The 20,221-nt window shown below is 41.3% G+C and overlaps 1 protein-coding gene across 13 annotated transcripts in view; it reads left to right on the plus strand.

Moving 5' to 3' along the window:
* Nucleotides 1-20,221, plus strand: part of MYO9A (myosin IXA) — a 483,806-nt gene that overhangs the window by 412,634 nt on the left and 50,951 nt on the right. For all 13 annotated transcript variants that reach the window (XM_059658301.1, XM_059658294.1, XM_059658330.1 and 10 more), the window contains 5 exons: nt 4,264-4,487; nt 4,939-5,055; nt 5,781-5,969; nt 7,474-7,521; nt 19,823-19,934. In XM_059658301.1, the coding sequence (XP_059514284.1) occupies nt 4,264-4,487; nt 4,939-5,055; nt 5,781-5,969; nt 7,474-7,521; nt 19,823-19,934 (690 nt within the window). The remainder of the gene's footprint in view (nt 1-4,263; nt 4,488-4,938; nt 5,056-5,780; nt 5,970-7,473; nt 7,522-19,822; nt 19,935-20,221) is intronic.

Here is a 20,221-nt window from a genome sequence, read left to right on the forward strand (position 1 = left end):
TTCAATTCTGGTCAAGGGCACGTTCTTTGGCTGCAGGCTTCTCCCAGGCCCGGGCCCTGGTCAGGGCATGTGCTGGAGTCAACCAATCAATATGTTTCTCTCTGTCTTTCCCTCTCTCTACCACTTTCTCTAAAGATCAATGGAAAAATATCCTCAGGTGAATATTAACAAAAACAAAAAAGTTCCACATAGTCCACATAGTCCACTGTGTGTCAGACAAACTGATAAGGGTAAAACCAATAATGAATTAAGTGAATACTAGTTTAGTTTGGAAGATTAGTTCCTTTCTATTACATTACTAACAGGAACAGTTTCATATATCTTATCTGGTTTATAGAAATCATTCTAAATTTTTCATTTTTCATAGTTATTTCCTCCGTTACTAATTCCCTAAAAGGAAGATTAAAACTCTTTAATTGGAGCATATATTATTAACAGTATTGTCTATTTGCTCCATAAGGATATATGTATAAAATTTAAGATTGTAGCTTTTTTATTTTGAATACTAGAGGCCTGATGAACGAAATCCATACAAGGGAATTGGCCCTGCCGCTGCGGCGGCTACCTCTGCCTCGCCCCCCGCCACCATGGCTTCATCTGGAAGGTCGTCCGGAAGGACGTCCAGTCTAATTAGCATATTATGCTTTTATTATTATAGACTAGAGGCCCAGTGCACGGGGTTAGGGGTTGTCCCTCTGCCCAGCCTGCACTCTCTCCAATCTGGGACCCCTCAAGGGATATCATCCCTCTCACAATCCAGGACTGCTGGCTCCCAACCGCTCACCTGCCTGCCTGCCTGATTGCCCCTAACCACTCCCCTGCCAGCCTGATCAATGCCTAACTGCTCCCCTGCTGTCCCGATTGCCCCTACCTGCCCTCCCCTGCCAGCCTGCTCACCCCTAACTGTCCTCCCCTGCACGCCTGGTTGCCCCTAACTGCCCTGCCAGCCTGGTCACCCCTAACTGCCCTCCCTGCCGGCCTGGTCGCCCCTAACTGCCCTCCCCAGCAGGTCTGGTCACCCCTAACTGCCCTCCCCATAAGGTCTGGTTGCCCAAAAGTGCTCTCCCCTTCAGGTCTGGTCGCCCCTAATTGCTCTCTCTTGCAGGCCTGGTTTCCCCTAACTGCCCTCCTCTGCCAGCCGGGTCACCCCTAACTGCCCTCCCCTCCTGGCCTGATCGCCCACAACTGCCCTCCCTTTCTGGCCTGGTCCCTCCCAACTGCCCTTTCCTGGCAGCCTGATCACCCACAACTTCCCTTTCCTGCCGGCCATCTTGTGTCCACATGGGGGTGGCCATCTTGTGTGTTGGAGTGATGGTCAATTTGCATATTGCTCTTTTATTAGATAGGATATTTTTATTGATTTCAGAGAGGAAGGGAGAGAGAGAGAGAAATAGGAACATCAATGATGAATCATTGATCGGCTGCCTACTGCTTGCCCCACACTGGGGATGGAGGCCGCAACCTGGGCATGTGCCCTGACTAGGAATTGTACTGTGACCTCCTAGTTCATAGGTTGACACTCAACCACTGAACCACGATGGCCGGGCAAGATTGTAGCTTTTTAAATATCTTTGGATAGAAGTTTATTAAGGTAGCCCTTATTTTTAATGGTGAAATAGGATTATAAACACTTACTTTAGTAATTATTATTTCTTTTATTATAAGAAAGATCATTAACTTTACTAAATGGAATACTTATATATCTAGGTTATATAATGGAATTAAAATCAGTTGATATTTGTATATACTCCTATCCTATATCTTTGTAATTTTTATTCTGGCATCATATCTGAGATTGGGTTAGTTACACTTCTGCCTGAGGTGGAATTGGCATTTTTTTCCAATATCAGAATGAGCGTTTTTTTGTTAATCCTCACCCAAGGATATATTTTTCCCATTGATTTTTAGAGATAGTGGAAGGGAGGGGAGAGACAGAGAGAGAAACATCTATGAGAGAGAGACACATCAATTGGTTGCCTCCTGCACACACCCCAACTGGGGTCAAGGTGAGAGCCTGTAACCGAGGTAAGTGCCCTTGATCAGAATCAAAACCATGACCTCTCAGTCCATGGGTCAATGCTCTAACCATTGAGCAAACCGGCTAGGGCCAGAATTAGCTTTTAGATGGGATGAGGATATATCATTGGAGAGAGGGTAAGGTGAATACATGTGGGGAAACAAACAAATATGTGAAATGAGAAGGGGCCAATATTCTTAGAAGCCCCGGGTAGGGTTTTAGAAATCCACTGTAGTTCTAGATTGTAATGAACTCCACTGAATCCAGTTTCTTTGGTGTAAACAATTGTAGAGAAAATCTGTTATGTTTTCTAATATATAATACTAGGGGCCCGGTGCACGAAATTCGTGCACTGGGTGTGTGTGGGGAGGGGAGTGTCCCTCAGCCCAGCCTGCCCCCTCTCACATACTGGGAGCCCTCAGGCGTTGACCCCCATCACCCTCTGATCGCCTGATCGGCCCCTTGCCCAGGCCTGACGCCTCCGCCAGAGGTGTCAGGCTTGGACAGGGGACCCCCATCTCCCCGTGATCACTGGCTCTGGCCCCCGCCCAGGCCTGAGGCCTCTGGCCCAGGAATCATGCCTGGGCAGGGGACCTCCATCTCCCTCTGATCACTTGCTCCACCCCCTGCCCAAGCCTGACGCCTCTGACCCAGGCTTCAGGCCTGGGCAAGGGGACCATCATATCCCCCCAATCCCCGGCTCCGCCCCCCACCCAGGCCTGATGCCTCGGCCAGAGGAGTTGACCCTCATCACCCTCCGATCACCAATCACCGGATCGGCCCCTTGACCAGGCCTGAGGCCTCCGGCAGAGGTGTCAGGCCTGGGCAGGGGACCCCCAGGCCCCCGCGGTTGCAGGCTCTGCCCACTGCCCAGGCCTAACGTCTCTGGCCTAGGCGTCCGGCCCGGGCAGTGGGGACCCACAGCTGCAGCGGCCCCGCGATCGTGGGCTTTGCTTTAGGCCCAGGCAAGGGACCCCTAGCGCCCCGGACTGCCAGCTTCGACCGTGCCCAGCTCCCATGCTGGCTCCACCCCTACTTCCTGCTATCACTGGCCAGGGCGGAAAAGGCACCTGATTCTCTGATCGTGGCTCCCCCCTGGGTTTCTGATCACTGTCAGTGGCAGGGGGCTTCTTCCTGCTTTCCCTTTCGCCTCCCTGCATTGTGCCTACATATGCAAATTAACCGCCATCTTGTTGGCAGTTAACTGCCAATCTTAGTTGGCAGTTAATTTGCATATAGCCCTGATTAGCCAATGAAAAGGGTATCATCGTACGCCAATTACCATTTTTCTCTTTTATTAGATAGGATTATATTATATTATATATAAAACAAAGCCAAGTTCATTCCAGGAATTCTCTGGGAAATTCAGACTGTTATGTGGAAGATATATAAGAAAATCCCAAATACAAAAGAGATCGAAGTAGAACCAAGTTCAGATATTATTACTGAAGCATTCATGGCTTTAGCTCCTAGTTGAAGCATATATTATTAGCAGTCTTCATTGTGTATTTGCTTCATAAGGATATGTGTATAAAAGTTAAGATTGTAGCTTTTTAATTATCGTTGGGCAGAAACAATAATAATAATCAAACTTCACTTGTTTGTTCAAGTTTTATAGAGCTGGATGTTCTTTCAAATAAATACAGTAAAATTATGACTGGGTTAACAGCATTTAACATGCTAGTGTGATTTTTGTACTCTTCTTTCTTTTCCTTGGCACTGGCTTCAGTTCTTTAAGATATTTCCATTCAGGTTTTCAGTATCAGACCTTAGGAAGACAGGATAGATAGAATTTTTATTGAAACGTGGTCATTCTTGTCCAGATGTGGTAGATCAGTTATTGAGCATGAAACTATGAACCAGAAGATCAGAGTTCAATTCCCGGTCAGAGCACTATGCCCTTGTTGCAGACTCCATCCCCAGTGTGGGAGGCAGCTGATGAGTGATTCTCATCATTGATGTTTCTATCTCTCTCTGTCTTTTCCTTACTCTATGAAATAAATAAGAATATATTTTTTTTTTAAAAAAAAGAGAAGTGGTCATCTTAAATACATTTTATGTACAAATGTGCAGCCTGGATTATTGTTTAACTGCCTGACCTCAAACATCATTGTTATTTTGCTTTTCAAATATTTACATGTGTTTCTTACAGTAACTTACTAAAGGAACTTAAAAAGAAGGATGTGGAGATTTCATTATTTTTACTAAATTTCTTTTCTTTTTGGCTACTCTTTGTTGAATTGTAGAATTAGCTCAGTATCACCCAACACCTCCTTTGAGCCCAGAATTGCCTGGGAGTTACCAGAAGGAGTTCAAAGAGAACAAAGAGCCCTCTCCAAAGGCAAAGCGCAAGCGAAGTGTGAAGATCAGCAGCCTGGCTTTGGAATCTGTGCATTGGCAAAATGACTCTGTCCAGATCATAGAAAGTGCCAGTGATTTAAAGAGCATGGATGAATTTCTTCTGAAAAAGGTATACTTTGAATGCTGAGTTAGGTTCCTGAGCAGCTTTGACTACGGAATACTTGTATATATCAGGATATGGCCCCTAGAGATCAAGGTGACATATGCTTTATTAAATTAGATGGTCTTTCCTTTTCGAAAAAGGTGTAAATAATATACATTAGTCAGTCTGGGTAAACAGAATTTTACTTTAACTGTCATGTTATATATTCCATATGTGAAGATGAGGCTTGTTATTGCATACCATACTTGAAGTTGTTTTTCTGGTAGAACTATAGAATCATAAATGTTAGAAAGGACATTAGAAAATCATCTAGCAATAATAAAACTTTGGCTATTAATCGTGCTTTTACCTATAATAGAGTGGTTTGCACTTTCAGGACAGTCATATGTGTTCACTATTTCATTTACCTCTTTTCAATTACTTGATTCAGTACAAAAACTCTTTCTGTGGTCCCCAGATGAATGACCTAGATAATGAAGACAGCAAGAAAGACACACTAGTGGATGTTGTATTTAAAAAAGCCCTGAAAGAATTCCGGCAGAATATCTTCAGCTTTTATTCATCTGCATTGGCGGTAATTAGTATATATTTTGTAACTCAACATACAAAAAATTTGTCAATACTGTAGAAGATAATACAGAGGCCATGTTCAACTAGAGATTTCTTTGGTTCCTTGTTTTTGTTTTAGGTATAGCTAGGGAAAAGCATACTGACTGTTCTCAGATTAGTAACTTCCTCGAATTTCCTTAAGTAGTTTTCTTTTTCTCCCTCCTGGGTATATTTTCATCTTCCTAAGATATTGAATTTAAATATTCTATATATTACCCAGGGACTCTACTATTTTGACTTTTCATAATCCTTTAGTTCTAGCTTCTAATTCTTATATATGTGGAATTATTATACAGTTTTTTCCAGTAGTTTTGTTCACTGATTTTTACCTATCAGTTTATATCACTTTCAGATTTACTTTATGCTTTCATATGATATTGGTTGTGTTTTAGAAAATTTATTTTATAATGCCAGACTATAGGAGAAATTCCTAGGACTTTTTAAAATTACATTCTTTAAACTGGTTAGTATTTTGCTAAAATTTAGCAGGTTTTACTCAGCAGATATTTCACAGTATAGTAGGAATTTACATCTATAAGTACCACATGACCTCCTGGGCATGCCCATTAGAAAGTATATCAGGTTCCTAATTTTCATTCTGAATATTAACCCAATGCAAATTGAATCAATCTTCTATATGAAAGAATTTCTTCCTAAAAACCTTAAATTTCTTCTTTTATTGCTTATTAGATAGATGATGGGAAAAGCATACGGTATAAAGACCTCTATGCACTATTTGAGCAGATTCTGGAAAAGACCATGAGACTTGAGCAGCGAGATTGGAGAGAATCTCCAGTCAGAGTTTGGGTCAACACTTTTAAAGTGTTTTTAGATGAATATATGAATGAATTCAAGACTTTGGATTGTATACCCCCAAAGGTAAATATGGTATATTTTGATTTCTTAAAGGATTCAGTTATTAACTCTGCTTAAGAGTCTGTTTGAGACATCTGGTATTTGAGAAAAATATTACAGTGAAATGTCAACTTAGCATTACTTGAGATTTAACAAACTCCATTATGTCTTACAAGTTCATCAGACCATATTTTCTAAATATGTCATTTAATACATTAATACATTCTTCACTGAGATAAAATATAATGTGCCCTCAAGATTATACCTTCAGCTCTGATAGAGGTTATTACATGAATTTTCTTTTGTAAAATGGTGGTTGAAGGTTTGAGTCACTGTATCATCTAGTGACCTTGACATGAGGATCCACAAATTATATTTCTCCTTGAAGTAGGTTTTAGGAAAATGTGTGTTTCTGGAAATCTGTAGAACAGTAATAATAATATTTATTAAGTACCAGGAATTGGTCTAGGTCAGTGGTTCTCAACCTTCCTAATGCCGCAACCCTTTAATACAGTTCCTCATGTTGTGGTGACCCCCAATTTCATTGATACAAATTGAACATAATTAAAGCATAGTGATTAATCACAAAACAATATGTAAGTGTGTGTATATATATATATATATATGTGTGTGTTTTCCGATGGTCTTAGGTGACCCCTGTGAAAGGGTCATTCGACCCCCAAAGAGGTCGCGACCCACAGGTTGAGAACCGCTGGTCTAGGTGTTTGGTATTTTATTTAATTCTTGCTTCAGCCCTATTAAATAACTATTATGAAATCCATTTTTCAGAGGAGTAGCAGGCTTAGAAAAAGTTATCAATGTGTTTCCTTTTAGTATCCCAGCTTAAATAATTAGCTGGGATACTGAATTATTAGGTATTAATATTATCTAATTATTAGGTATTAGGAATAGTATTAATCCTTTTTGTTATGTTACATTTTATTTTCAGTTATTCTTGTTATATGTTTTTAGATTTACAAACTACATTAAATCATTTTTGAAGTAGTCAGATACAAATAAATCCTTAGAAGTTCTTCTGTTCTAGATCTAGGTTAAGGTCTTTGTTATGCAGAAGATTTTTACTAGGCTTATACAGTGTTTGTTTATAATTTTAAAAGGTTAGGCTTCAATTGTTCTATACTATGGTTATCAGGAAATGTCATATGTAAAAGAACTCTTTTGTGTTCCACATGCTAGTTTTTTATATTTAGCTCTGAGATAGTTTTCTAGAGCCAAAATAGGGAAAATGCAATCTTTGTCATTAGTAATCATTTAATTAATGAGTAAAATAAAATCATTTAAATTAATATGGTGTGGTCTCTGGACAGAACTGAGGTTTAAAAAGAAAATAATTTCTAAAGTATCCTTTCATTCTGTTGTTTTTATGAATATTGTTTTAGCAAACTTCAAATTTTATCACATTTGCTTACTCTATTACCTTTTGAGCAAAAATCTTAGCATTTGCAAAGAAGTAAGAAAGTATGTTGGTCTTTGTTATATCACAGTTTTTATATTTATTTCCCACCAGGTGCCAAAAACAGAAAGAAAGAAAAGAAGGAAAAAAGAAACTGATTTAGTAAGTCATAGTCTTTTATGCTATAAAAAAGGTAATTTTTAGACTAGCAGTCTGAAGCATATCATACCATATTTATGTGGCTGTGTTTAAGGAATAAGTTTATCAGTTGCCTATAATGTAATCATTTTTGGCTTTAAAATATTTGGAATGACATGTGGCTTTGTCTTTTGTGATTTGACTTGTTATCAGTGGTGGCTCCCTAAAATGGCTGGCTGACTTCAAACCTACTAAACTGTGTGATAATAAATGGGTATTGTTTTAAGCTGATAAGTTTATGGTAATTTGTTACAGTAGCAATAGAAAACATATAATAGCTGTGCATAGAAATATGTTTTACAGCTGTCTAATATTCCTTGCCGGACCTTTGGGTTATTTCTAGTCTTCTGCTGTTACAAACAGTAATGGCACAGTCAGTAACTCTGTGTGTGTGTGTGTGTGTGTGTGTGTGTGTAAGTGTGTAAATGTGTAAGTGAGTGGGGGGTTATTCTTAGAATTGGAATTACTGGGTCAAAATGCATCTGTTATTTTTATAAATATTGCTTTGTTTCCCCATAGGGGTAATCTCATTTTTCAGTTTCAACAGTAATATCTGAATATGGGTTGTTAAATTTTTAGATTTTTTGCCAGTTTGATAGACAAGGAATATTGTATCTCCTTATAGTTTTAATTTTATTTTATCTTATTATCAACTAGAGGCCTGGTGCATGAAATTCGTGCACTCGCAGGAGAGGGATGCTGGGGGTGCCTCAGCCTGGCCTGCGCCCTCTCGCATTCCGGGAACCCTTGGGGGATGTCCGACTGACGACATAGGCCCAAGCCATCAGTTGGACACTTTTAGCGCTGCTGTGGAGGTGGGAGAGGCTCCCGCCACCGCCACTGTGCTTGCCAGCCATGAGCCCAGCTTCTGACTGAGTGGCGCTCCCCCCTGTGGGAGCGCACTGACTACCAGGGGGAAGCACCTGCATTGCGTGGGATTAGGCTGAAACTGGCTCTCCAACATCCGCTGAGGGGTCCCAGATTGTGAGAGGGTGCAGGCCAGGTCGAGGAACCCCACAGGTGCATAATTGGGGCCGGGGAGGGACGCGGGAGGTTGGCCAGCCGGGGCGGGACTGTGGGAGGGCTCCAGGGTGTGTCCGGCCCATCTCGCTTAGTCCTGATCAGCTGGACCCCAGCAGCAAGCTAACCTACCAGTCGGAGTATCTGCCCCCTGGTGCACGTCATAGCAACTGGTCAACTATCTGCCCCTTGGTGGTCAGTGCACGTCATAGTGAGCAGTTTAGCAGCCTTAGCATATCATTAGCATATTACGCTTTAATTGGTTGAATGGATGACTGGACACTTAGCATATTAGGCTTATATTATATAGGATAGGATGAGTTTATCTCTTTTTATGCTTAAGTACCATTTGCATTTTTCCTCATGTCCTGTATGTTTATGTTCAATCCCCATTTTTCTATTGAGGTTTTGGTCTTTTCTTTCTCAATTTCTAGGAATTTTATATATGAAGCAGATTACCTTTTGTCTGTGATATAAGTTGCAAATATGTTTTCCCATTTTGTCTGTTGTTTTTTGACCTGCCTTTTGATGTTACTTGCTGTATAGATTTTTACTTTTACAAAATTAGACTTACCAATCTTTTCTTTCATAGGCTCTGAATTTAGAGTCTCAATTAAACTTTCCCCTACTTAAAGGTTAAAAAGAAATTCTAAATTTTTATCTCCTAACATTTTAATGGTCACCTTTTTTTTGCATTTAAATTCTAAGTGGAGTTTATCCTGATGTATAGTATGAGATACAAATATAGTTTTACCTCTTATCAAATCTAATATCATTTATTTAAAAGTCCATCTTTTTGAGATGTCACCCTTTTTATGTTCTAAATTCCCCTTTATGCATTGATCTTTCTTATTCTGTTCCATTAGTTGATCTGAATATTCATGAGTTAATTTCACATTATGTTAATTATTAAATTTTTCTTATGTGTGATAGTTGGCAGGGCTAAATCCTCCTTAATTAATTTTCTCTTTTAGAACTTTTCTGGCTATTCCTTCTTGTTTTTCCATATGAACTTTGAATTTACTTGTCTAGTTTGTTGAGGCAAAAATATATTAGTTGTGTTTTTTTTTTGCTTCCCTTATAAGTTAATATAGAACTGACATCTTTATAATTTTGAATCTTTTCACGTTTGTTTTTGTATTCTTTAGGAAGGGTTTTAAAGTTTTTCATATATAGGTTTTTATTATTTCATGTTACATCTATTTCTGGGAATTTTATCTCAGCAGAGAGAATCACTGTAGTTCATAGTATGTGTATATCCTTCTATACTTTTTCTCTACTTATATAAACTCTTTAATCTGGTGGTTCTCAAAGTAATCTTCAGGTAAAACTGCTGACAACTTAGCTCAAATCAGGGGTTTCTGGGATACTTTGAGGGATTTTGCAAGATCAAAACTATTTTCATAATAATAATATTATTTTTCTTCTTCACTGAGTTAACAATCATAGGTAAAACTGCTGACAACTTAGCTCAAATCAGGTCAGTTGCTCCAAATGGGAATGGGAAAAATTCAATAGCTGCAAATAATGGTTGTCTCAAAAAAATAAAATCTCTTGTACAATTTAACTGTAAACTGATATAGCCTTTAAAAAACTGTGACAAATATAACAAAATTTATAATTTTAAAGTATACAGCTTAATGTGGTTTAGTAATAGTCATGCACTACATAAGGACATTTCATTCAATCATGAACTGCATATTCAATGGTGGTCCCATCTATATATCCTATCTAATAAAAGAGAAACTTGGTAATTGGCGTACGACCGCTACCCTTCCCATTAGCTAATCAGCAAGATATGCAAATTAACTGTCAGCCAAGATGGCGGCCGGCAGCCAGGCAGCTTGAAACTAACATGAGGCTTGCTTGCTTCAGTGACGGAGGACTCCAACGTTCCCCGCCTGCCGCTGCAGGCCTCTGAGCTGCCAGTTTGAAACATAGTTACAAAAATAGAAGCTAAACAAAACGGGAGAAACCAGCTTTCAGCTAGCCGGGATCTCAGACCTGGAGTTGATACAGAGTTTCGATTGTAGAACCTAAACAAACCAGATACCTGCTTTAAGGACCGGAGGCCTAAGAGATGGAGCCTCAGAGCTAAAGCTGGCTCAGAATAAAAAAAAAATAAAAGAAAGAAAGAAAAAAAGGAGCAGTTGGGAGCTTCAGTCCCAGCCTGAAAACAGCCCTCAGCCCCTCATCCAGACTGGCCAGGCACCCCAGTGGGGACCCCCACCCTGAAGGGTGTGTGACCAGCTGCAAACAGCCATCATCCCCTCATCCAGGCTGGCCAGGCACCCCAGTGGGGACCCTCACCCTTATCCGGGACACCCTTCAGGGCAAACCAGCCAGCCCCCACCCATGCACCAGGCCTCTATTCTATATAGTAAAAGGGTGATATGCCTCCCAGCACCGGGATCAGCATGACAGGGGGCTGCGCCCAAACCCCCTGATCGCCCTGTGGCTCTGTGTGTGACAGGGGGCGGGGCCACAACCTCCCTATCGGTCCTGCTCTGTTCCTGACAGGAGAAGGAGCCCCAACCACCTGATTGGCCCTGGTCTGTGCCTGATAGGGGGGAGCTCCCTAACCTCCTGATCGCCCTGCAGCTCTGTGTGTGACAGGGTGTGGTGCCTCAACCCCCCCCCCCCACCCCCACCCCACGGGCCCTGCTCTGTGTGTGACAGGGTAGAGCCATACCTCCCTATCGGCCCTGCCCTGAGTGTGAGAGTGGCGGCGTCCCAACCCCCTGATCGGCCCTGCTCTGTGGGTGATAGAGGGCGGCGCCCCAACCCCCCCACCCCATGGGCCCTGCTCTGTGTGTGATGGGGTAGAGCCATAACCTCCCCATCGGCCCTGCCCTGAGTGTGACAGTGGCGGCGCCCCAACCCCCTGATCAGCCCTGCTCTGTGAGTGACGGGGGAGCTCCTCAACCCCCTTATGGGCCCTGCTCTGTGCGTGACAGGGGGGAGCTCCCCAACCCCCTGATCAGCCCTGCTCTGTGCGTGACAGGGGGGAGCTCCCTAACTCCCTGATGGGCCCTGCTCTGTGCGTGACAGGGGGCAGTGCCCCAACCCCCTGATTGGCCCTGCTCTGTGCATGACAGGGGGTGGTGCCGCAACCTCCCCATTGACCCTGCCTTGAGTGTGACAGGGGGCTGTGCCCCAACCCCCCAATCGGCCCTACCCTGAGCGTGACTGAGGGTGGCATCGCAACCTCCCGATCCGCCCTGCTCTGTGCATGAACAGGAGGCAGCGCCCCAATTCACCAAATGGCCCTGCTCTGAGCCCGACCAGGGGCTGCACCTAGGGATTAGGCCTGCCTTCTGTCACCCGGGAGCAGGCCTTAGCCAGCAGGTCGTTATCTCCTGAGGGGTCCCAGACTGCAAGAGGGCACAGGCCAGGCTGAGGGACCCCCCCCCCCCCCGAGTGCACAGATTTTTGTGCACCGGGCCTCTAGTATATATATAAAGAGCCAGGGTCCCTAATGCCCAAAATGACCGAGGAACGACAAGTTGCCTCCCCCCAGCCCATAGGGGACTGGTGTGCTGAGGCAGGCAGCAAACAGCAAGTGGCTCACGCTGGGCCAGGCCCTCTCCTCCCCCCGCCGGCAGTGCAGCAGGGCCTGTGCCAGGCAGAGGCAGGATAGGCACATCACGCACCCTACCAGGTTCTCAGACCCCTGTGCCAGCATCAAGGCCACAGATGCCAGCGCTTTGTTATCCACCACAACTCCGCGGCCCTGGCACTGCCCTGGCAGAAGTTTTGCGCGCCTCACCTATCTGGCCCAGGGCCATTTTCTCCATCTACTCTTGCCACCTGCTGCCCGCCCTCTGCTTAGACACCCAAGCCAGGGACTGGCTGTGGGGCGCGCTCAGACGCTCCTTTCCACCCTCAAGCGTCTGGCAGCGGCAGCCTGTGAGCCCTGGGATGGTGGGTCTGGGCTAGGGATCCACAGTCCCTCCTCTGCAATGTCCCACCCAGCAGTGGGGGAGTGGGCAGCCTCCCTCCTTTCCAGCTCTGTCACAGTACAGAGGCTGGGGCGCATCTCTGCCCCAACACCCTCTGAAACCCTGGGAAGTAGTGCCCGCCAGCCCAGCCTCAGGCTCTCCACCCTCAGGAGCCTACACCTGGCTTGCCAGTGGCTGTCGCTCCCCTCAGCCATCAGCCCGCCAGCATGCGAGGAGAGGAAAGGGGAGCTGAGCAAATGGCCTGTTGTGAACAACTGTGTGCCAAGCACTATGCTAGATGCTTTTGCATAAATGCCTCGACTTAATCTAAAATATGCCCCAGGGAAGAAAATCTTTTTTGTTGCTCGTAATCCTCACCCAAGGATATTTTCCCACTGATTTTTAGAGAGAGTGGAAGGGAGGGGGAGAGACACAGAGAAACACTGATATGAGAGAGACACATTGACTGGTTGCCCCCACATGCACCCTGAACAGAGCCAGGGATCCAGCCTGCAACTGAGGTATATGCCCTTGACCTGAATTGAAGCCAGTTAAGGGCAGGGAGGAAAATTTTAGTGCAAATGAGGAACCTGTGGCTCAGAGATTAAGGGTGATAAATGAAAGAATGCCAATACCATTCATACCTTAAAAAACACACAAGTTTCTCAAGACGATACAAATAAAAAGAGGAAGAATATGTTTTCTGTCTCCAAGGTTGAAACAAACCTTCATTAAGGGCAGGGTAGACAAACTATGACTTTCAGGCCAAAACTGACCCACCACTTGTTTTGACACAGTTTGCTTGAAAACAGCCATGCTCAATGTCTGTAGCTGCATTCAGGCTACAAGGGCAGAGTCAACAGCTGTCACAAAGATCATGTGGCACAAAAAGCCTTAAATACTTTCTCTCTAGCACTTTACAGAAAAAGTCAGCTGACCCCTGATCAAGTGTAAAAATTTATCAAGCAACTTCTATGCTGTATACTAAGCTTCAGCTAATATGTTGCCGTAAACAGAAACTTCATGAAACAAATTTAAATTTTCTTTTTCTTTTTCTTATTAATCCTCACCTGAGGATAAATTTTCCACTGCTTTTCAGAGAGAGAGTGAAAGGAAGGGGTATAGAGAGAGAAACATCAATGTGAGAGAAATACATCAACTGGTTGCCTCCCTCACATGCCCGCAGGGAGGGGGCAGTGCTGGGGCCCATGCTGTGTCACAGATCAATGTGAACTATAGTAAACTTAAAAGCAACGGACTTGTCATACATATATCCCTACTGCAGAAATTAATAAAAATAAATATTTAGCAAATACATTTGTCAAAATTATTTAAATGAACCTAAAAACTTTAATATCCTAAAAAATATCATTACCTTTGGATTGTGCATAACAGTCGTCTCTCCACTTGGAAACTCTAATCTGCGGTGCCGCTGATTTGTGGTTACAGCTTTTTTATATTCGACCTACAATAGTAAAAACAACATACATACATCCATTAATACAAATCTATATCACATTGAGAAAAAGTGGAAGAAAATTATAACTATGATGGTTGAAGCAGGTGCTGTGGGAGCAAAGGGACCAAAAAAATGGTTATGTCCAACAGCCATCTAACGCCACACATGGTGTGCGATTTAGTCATTGTTAGAACCGAATTTAGAACTGGTGTGCCCCATTTTAAGCAGACCCCTCAAATAGACTTACCATATTGATAATTTACTTTACTACAGAAAGAATGCACACAGGTTCTTGAAATAAGCAGAATATTTTGCACCTCATAGTATGAAACGTTTAAACATCACTAAAAATAATCTGAGTAAAGATAGTTGATATTAGCAAAATCTAATATACCCAATTCAAAATGTCATTCAGAAATGCATCTACTTGGAAAATCAAAGTATGGGATCTAGGGTTTGGAAAAAGCAACTTTATTCTGCTCCACCTGCTCATCATCTCAGGCTTATGCTTTGCACAATAGTTCCAATAAAGAGATGGAGCAGAAGGAAAAGTAATGCCTCATGGCACTGAAATTTATCAGTTTCCTCAACAAATATTTATAAAAGTTGTATTAACTTTGTGCCTGTATTATAGAAACACAATACAGCTCTGTCCCTATCTTCAAAGGGCTTAAAGCAGTGGTTCTCAACCTTCTGGTCCTTTAAATACAGTTCCTCATGTTGTGACCCAACCATAAAATTATTTTCGTTGCTACTTCATAACTGTAATGTTGCTACTGTTATGAATCGTAATGTAAATATCTGATATGCAGGATGGTCTTAGGCGATCCCTGTGAAAGGGTCTTTCGACCGCCAAAGGGGTCGCAGCCCACAGGTTGAGAACCGCTGCACTGGAACAAGAATTAAAAGGAGCAAATAAATATAATGAATGAATCAGAACTCCTTTGGGGACCCCAACCCTCAGGGACTAACAGGTTTTGTGAGGCCTAAAGTTTACTGAACCTGAAGGACTATTTTTGGGAGAGGGGGATGTTTTAATAAGGTTAAAAATGACTTTATTTAGAATAAGAAAATAAATTGCAAATAACTGTAGGCTTGGGGGAATCTGTCCCTTTCTCTTTTAAATCATTTCAGGCAGGTTATCCAAAATGCTGCTAGTTGCAACTTGCTTGCTCTCTCCCCCAAAACAAATCCAACTCTCACAGGGGCTCTGAAGCTTCCTTAGCTTTACCATAAAAATAAAAATAAAAATTTCAACAACACTCCTTTCTGGACAAAATTCTTTTTAAATTTTTTAATTTTATCAGAGTAGTAAATATGTAGTTATAAAGTATCTTTTTTTTCCCTAATAGGTGTGTAGTGTAGTGGTATATTGTTGTTTTTATTTTACTGTTGACACTATTATAGATGTCTCCCATTTCCCCCCTTTATCCTCCTCCACCCAGACCCCCACCTCTGGCCATCACCACACTTTTATCTATGTCCATCCCCCTCCCCTCTGACCCCTGTCAGTCCCTCCCATCCTATATAATAAAAGGCTAATATGCACATCAACCAAACAGTGGAACAACTAGTCGCTCTGATGCACATTGACTACCAGGGGTAGATGCTCGATGCAGGAGCTGCCCCCTGGTGGTCAGTGCACTCCCACAGGGGGAGTGCTGCTCAGCAAGAAGCCCTGAGCTGGGCTCAAAGCTGGCAAGTGCAGCAGCAGTGGCAGGAGCCTCTCCTGCCTCTGTATCAGAGCTAAGGATGTCTGGCTGCTGGCTTAGGCTTGCATCCCCTGAGGGCTCCCAGACTGCGAGAGGGCACAGGCCGGGCTGATGGACCCCAGCCATGTGCATGTTGGGGGCGACCAGGCCAGCAGGGGAGGGCCTTTAGGGGTGACCAGGCAGGCAGGCAGAGGCGGTTAGGGGCAATCAGGCAGGCAGGGGAGCAGTTAGGGCATTAAGCAGGCAGGCAGCTCAGTGGTTAGGAACCAGTGGTCCTGGATTGTGAGAGGGATGTCCGACTGCCAGTTTACGCCCAATCCTCAGGATCGGGCCTAAACTGGCAGTCGGACATCCCCTGAGGGGTCCTGGATTAGAGAGGGTGGGGTCCCGGATTAGAGAGGGTGCACCCTCCCCGCTACCCCCCCCGCATGAAATTTGTGTACTGGGCCTCTAGTAATATTATAATGAAGCTGAAAAAGTCTGATTGCCTAGTGAGGTTAGAACTTTCATAATGTCAGAGCACAACCCTTTACTCATATGTCTGTGGTGGTAATGGTGTAAACAAATCTGTGCTGCCAGTAAAAGTATAGCACATACAATTGTGTACAGTACATAATAATTGATAGTGATAATAAATGACTGCTACTGGTTTATTTATTGTACTATATTCTTTATTGTTATTTTTAGAGTATATTTATTCAAAAAACTTATTCAAAACACTTGGCTCTAAAACAGTATGATGTGCCTCATACATCTCGTGTTTACTATGTCTCTAGATTGCATCATTTTCTTTTATGCTTCATTTAATCTGGGGTTGTTTTATAAATTTGGTGTAGCTTAAGTGTACAGTGTTTATAGTTGAGTGGTGTACAGTAATATCCTAGGCCTTCACATTCACTCACTGATTCACCCAGAACAACATCTAGTCCAGCAAACTCCATTCATGGTAATAAATGCCCTATACATGTGTACCATTTCTTATCTTTTATACTATACTAGAGGCCCGGTGCATGACATTCATGCACTTGGTAGGGGAGGGAGGCCCTCAGCCTGGCCTGCACCCTCTTGCAGTCCAGGAGCCCTAGGTGGATCTCCGACTGATGGCAGTTGGACATCTTTAGCACTGCTATGGAGGTGGGAGAGGCTCCCACCACCACAGCTGCTGCACTCACCAGCTGTGAGCTTGGCTCAGGGCTCCTGTGTTGAGCATCTGACCCCTGGTGGTCAGTGTGCATCATAGTGACCAGTCATTTTGCCTTTCGGTTGATTTGCATATTAGCCTTTTATTATATAGGATTATTGCTATACCTTTTCTATGTTTATATATGTTTACATACATAAATATTTAACATTGTGTTACAGTTGCTTACAGTATTCAGTACAGTAACATGTTGTATAGATTTGTAGCCTAGGAGCATAGACTCATACAGCCTGTGCATGTGGTAGGCTGTTCCATTTAGGTTTCATAAGTGAATTCTATGATGCACAGTGACAAAATAACCTAATGACGCATTTCTCAGAATGTATCCCCATCTTAAGCAGCACATGACTGTATTCACTACGTTGGGTAGCTATCACCACTGAGAAGTCATTCTCCATTCTGTCTTCCCCCAGCCTTGTCAACCACTAATCTCCTTTCTGTCTCTGTGGATTTGCCTGTTGTGGACATTTCATATTGAACAAAAATCATACAATATTGGTCTTTTAGGTCCATCTTCTTCCACTTAGAATATTGTTTTCAAGATTCATGCATATTTTAGCATGTATGGTACTTTTTTCCTTTTTATAGCCAAAATGTATTTTATTGTGTGGATTATACTACACTTTATCCATTCATCAGTTTATGGACTTTTGGGTTTTTCTACTTTTTAGCTAGAGTAATGATACTAGGAATATCAACTTTTTATATCATTATATGTCTCCACTTTTTAAATAGAAATCACTTTTACTTTATTAATAAGCTATACTTACTTAGACTTACATATTTGGCAGACATTTTCTGCAAATGAACCAAGTGACCCTCTCACTTCAAAGAAAACACCTGACTATATTATAAGTGGTAAAGTTTGAGATTTCAAGCAAATATTAGAATTGTGGAAAACTTTCATTTCCCACTGTGAGCATGACAACTTTCCAGTAGAGAACTTCTGATGAGATTGTTGATAATATGAAGGAACATGACTTTCTGATAGTGTTTAATAAAGTGTGTCAACATTTGGAAATGCCGCACAACTCTGTGAACCACTATTTTCTGAATCACCAATGTATAATACTATAAAACCATGTCCATTTAAAGTGTAGGAAAGACAAAAATGTTTCTTAAAAGAGTTTTATTGAGGTAAATTTAATTATAATGTAATTTATCTCTTCTAAGAATACAGTTCAGTGATTTTCAATAAATTTATAGTTATAACCATTACCTCAATCCAATTTCAGAGCATTTACATTACCCTAAGAGGATTTTTTTATGCCAATTTGCAGGCATTACCCTTTACAATTCCCAGTTACAGGCAATTACTATTCTACTTTTTGTTTTTATATTTATATTTTAGCATTTTCTGGACATTTCATAGTAATGGAATCATACAATGTGTGGCCTTTTGCATAATGTTTTTGTGGTTCATTCAAGTTATGTTATCAGTAGTTTGGTGGGTTTTGGTGCAGAAATACTACTATCCCATTGTGTGGATATTACACACTTATTTATCCTTTTATCATTTGATGGCTATTTAAATTATTTCCACATTTGGGGTATTATAAAAATGCCACTACATGAATATTCGTGTTTATGAATATTTTTTGTGAGAATATATGTTTTCAGTTCTCTTGTATGTAAACCTAAGAATAGAATTTCTGGGTCATACGATAACTCTATGTTGAATATTTTCAAAAAATGCTAAACTGTTTTCCAAATGACTGTACCATTTTACAGTCCCAACTGCAGTATCTGAAGGTTCCAGTCTCTCCACATTCTCACCAAAAGTCATTATTGTCTTTTTAAATTGTAGCCATTCCAGTGAGTGTGAAACAGTATCTCATCATGGTTTTAATTTGCATTTTCCTGATTACTGATGATTTTGAATGTATTTTCATGTGCCTGTTGGCCATTTGTACTTTTTAAATAAACTATCTATTCAATGTTTTGCCCATTTTAAAATTATCTTCTTATTTTTGAGTTGTAACCGTTTTTCATATATTCTAGATATAAGTTCTTTATCAGCTATACTAGTATGATTTGCAAATATCTTCACAAGTCTGTGGCTTATCTTTTTATTTTCTTAATGGTACTTTGAGTAAAAGTTGTAAATTTTAATGAAGCCCAGGAAAATGATTTTAATGCCACAGAGCATGAAGTGTTCATTGGTATGGTTTTAGTTTCCATATTTTAATTAACCTTTAAGGTATCATTTGTAGAGTTTTGATGTAGTATTATCTAAAAGGACAAAGTATTCTTTTATTTTTATCAATTTTATATCTGTGTGAACCTGGATTTTCTTCGTATCTTTCAAACTAAACTGTACCTGCCAACAGGTTGAATGAAGATGGGGATATGAGATGCAAGTGTCTTTTATTAAGCCCCATATTAAAGAGATCTACAAAAAGTTAAAACAATACCCTTTTTGTCATTACTTTTTTTAATTTTAAAGATATAGTTGTTTTTCATGAAAATGTTATGTTAACGTATAATATGTTTAGTGTTAATTTTAACTGAATTGGATAAATATTTAAAATTAATACTGATACGATAGTAAATATCAGTAGGTATAACTTATGTTTGAGGTCGTCAATAATTTTCAAAAGTGTAAAAGGTTTTTGAGGTTAAAAATTTGAGAACTGCTGCTTTTAATTTAACATGCTGATTAGACTCAAATAAGGTAGCTCTTAAGTGTTTATAGAATTGCTTTTTGATTTTCATATAAGTTAGTCTTGTTTCTCTACTAAATTATTAGCTTTTTGAAAGCAGGGAACACATATTTTACTTTTATTTTATTTCTTATAAGATCATAATTTTCCTTGTGGGATAAGTGCTCAAAAGGACTTAATAAGGGATTGAAGGATTTCCTAATGGCTGACCATGTTAGGGCAACATTTACTGTTGGCTTTTACATAAGAAGCTGTATTCTTTCATTCAGGTGGAAGAGCACAATGGTCACATCTTCAAGGCCACTCAGTATAGCATTCCTACGTACTGTGAGTACTGTTCTTCTTTGATATGGATAATGGACCGAGCCTCTGTTTGCAAATGTAAGTATAAGAGATCTTTGAGGAATTTTTTAACTGCTTGTCATTTCTATTTCCCTTACTACTTCTTTTTTTTTTTTAAAGACCTCTTCTACTTAAAAAAAAAAAAAAAACCAACTAATTTATTTTAGAGAGAGAAAAAGAGAAAGAAGCATCAATGTGAGAGAAATACATTGCCCTGACAGGCAATTGAACCCCCCACCTTTGGGTGTATGGGACAGTGCTCCAACCAACTGAGCCACACAGGCAGAGTTCCGTTAGTTTTCTTATGTCACTATTTCTAATTCTCT

This window comes from Myotis daubentonii, chromosome 1 (assembly GCF_963259705.1).
Source record: "Myotis daubentonii chromosome 1, mMyoDau2.1, whole genome shotgun sequence".
NCBI classification, from domain to species: Eukaryota; Metazoa; Chordata; class Mammalia; order Chiroptera; family Vespertilionidae; genus Myotis; species Myotis daubentonii.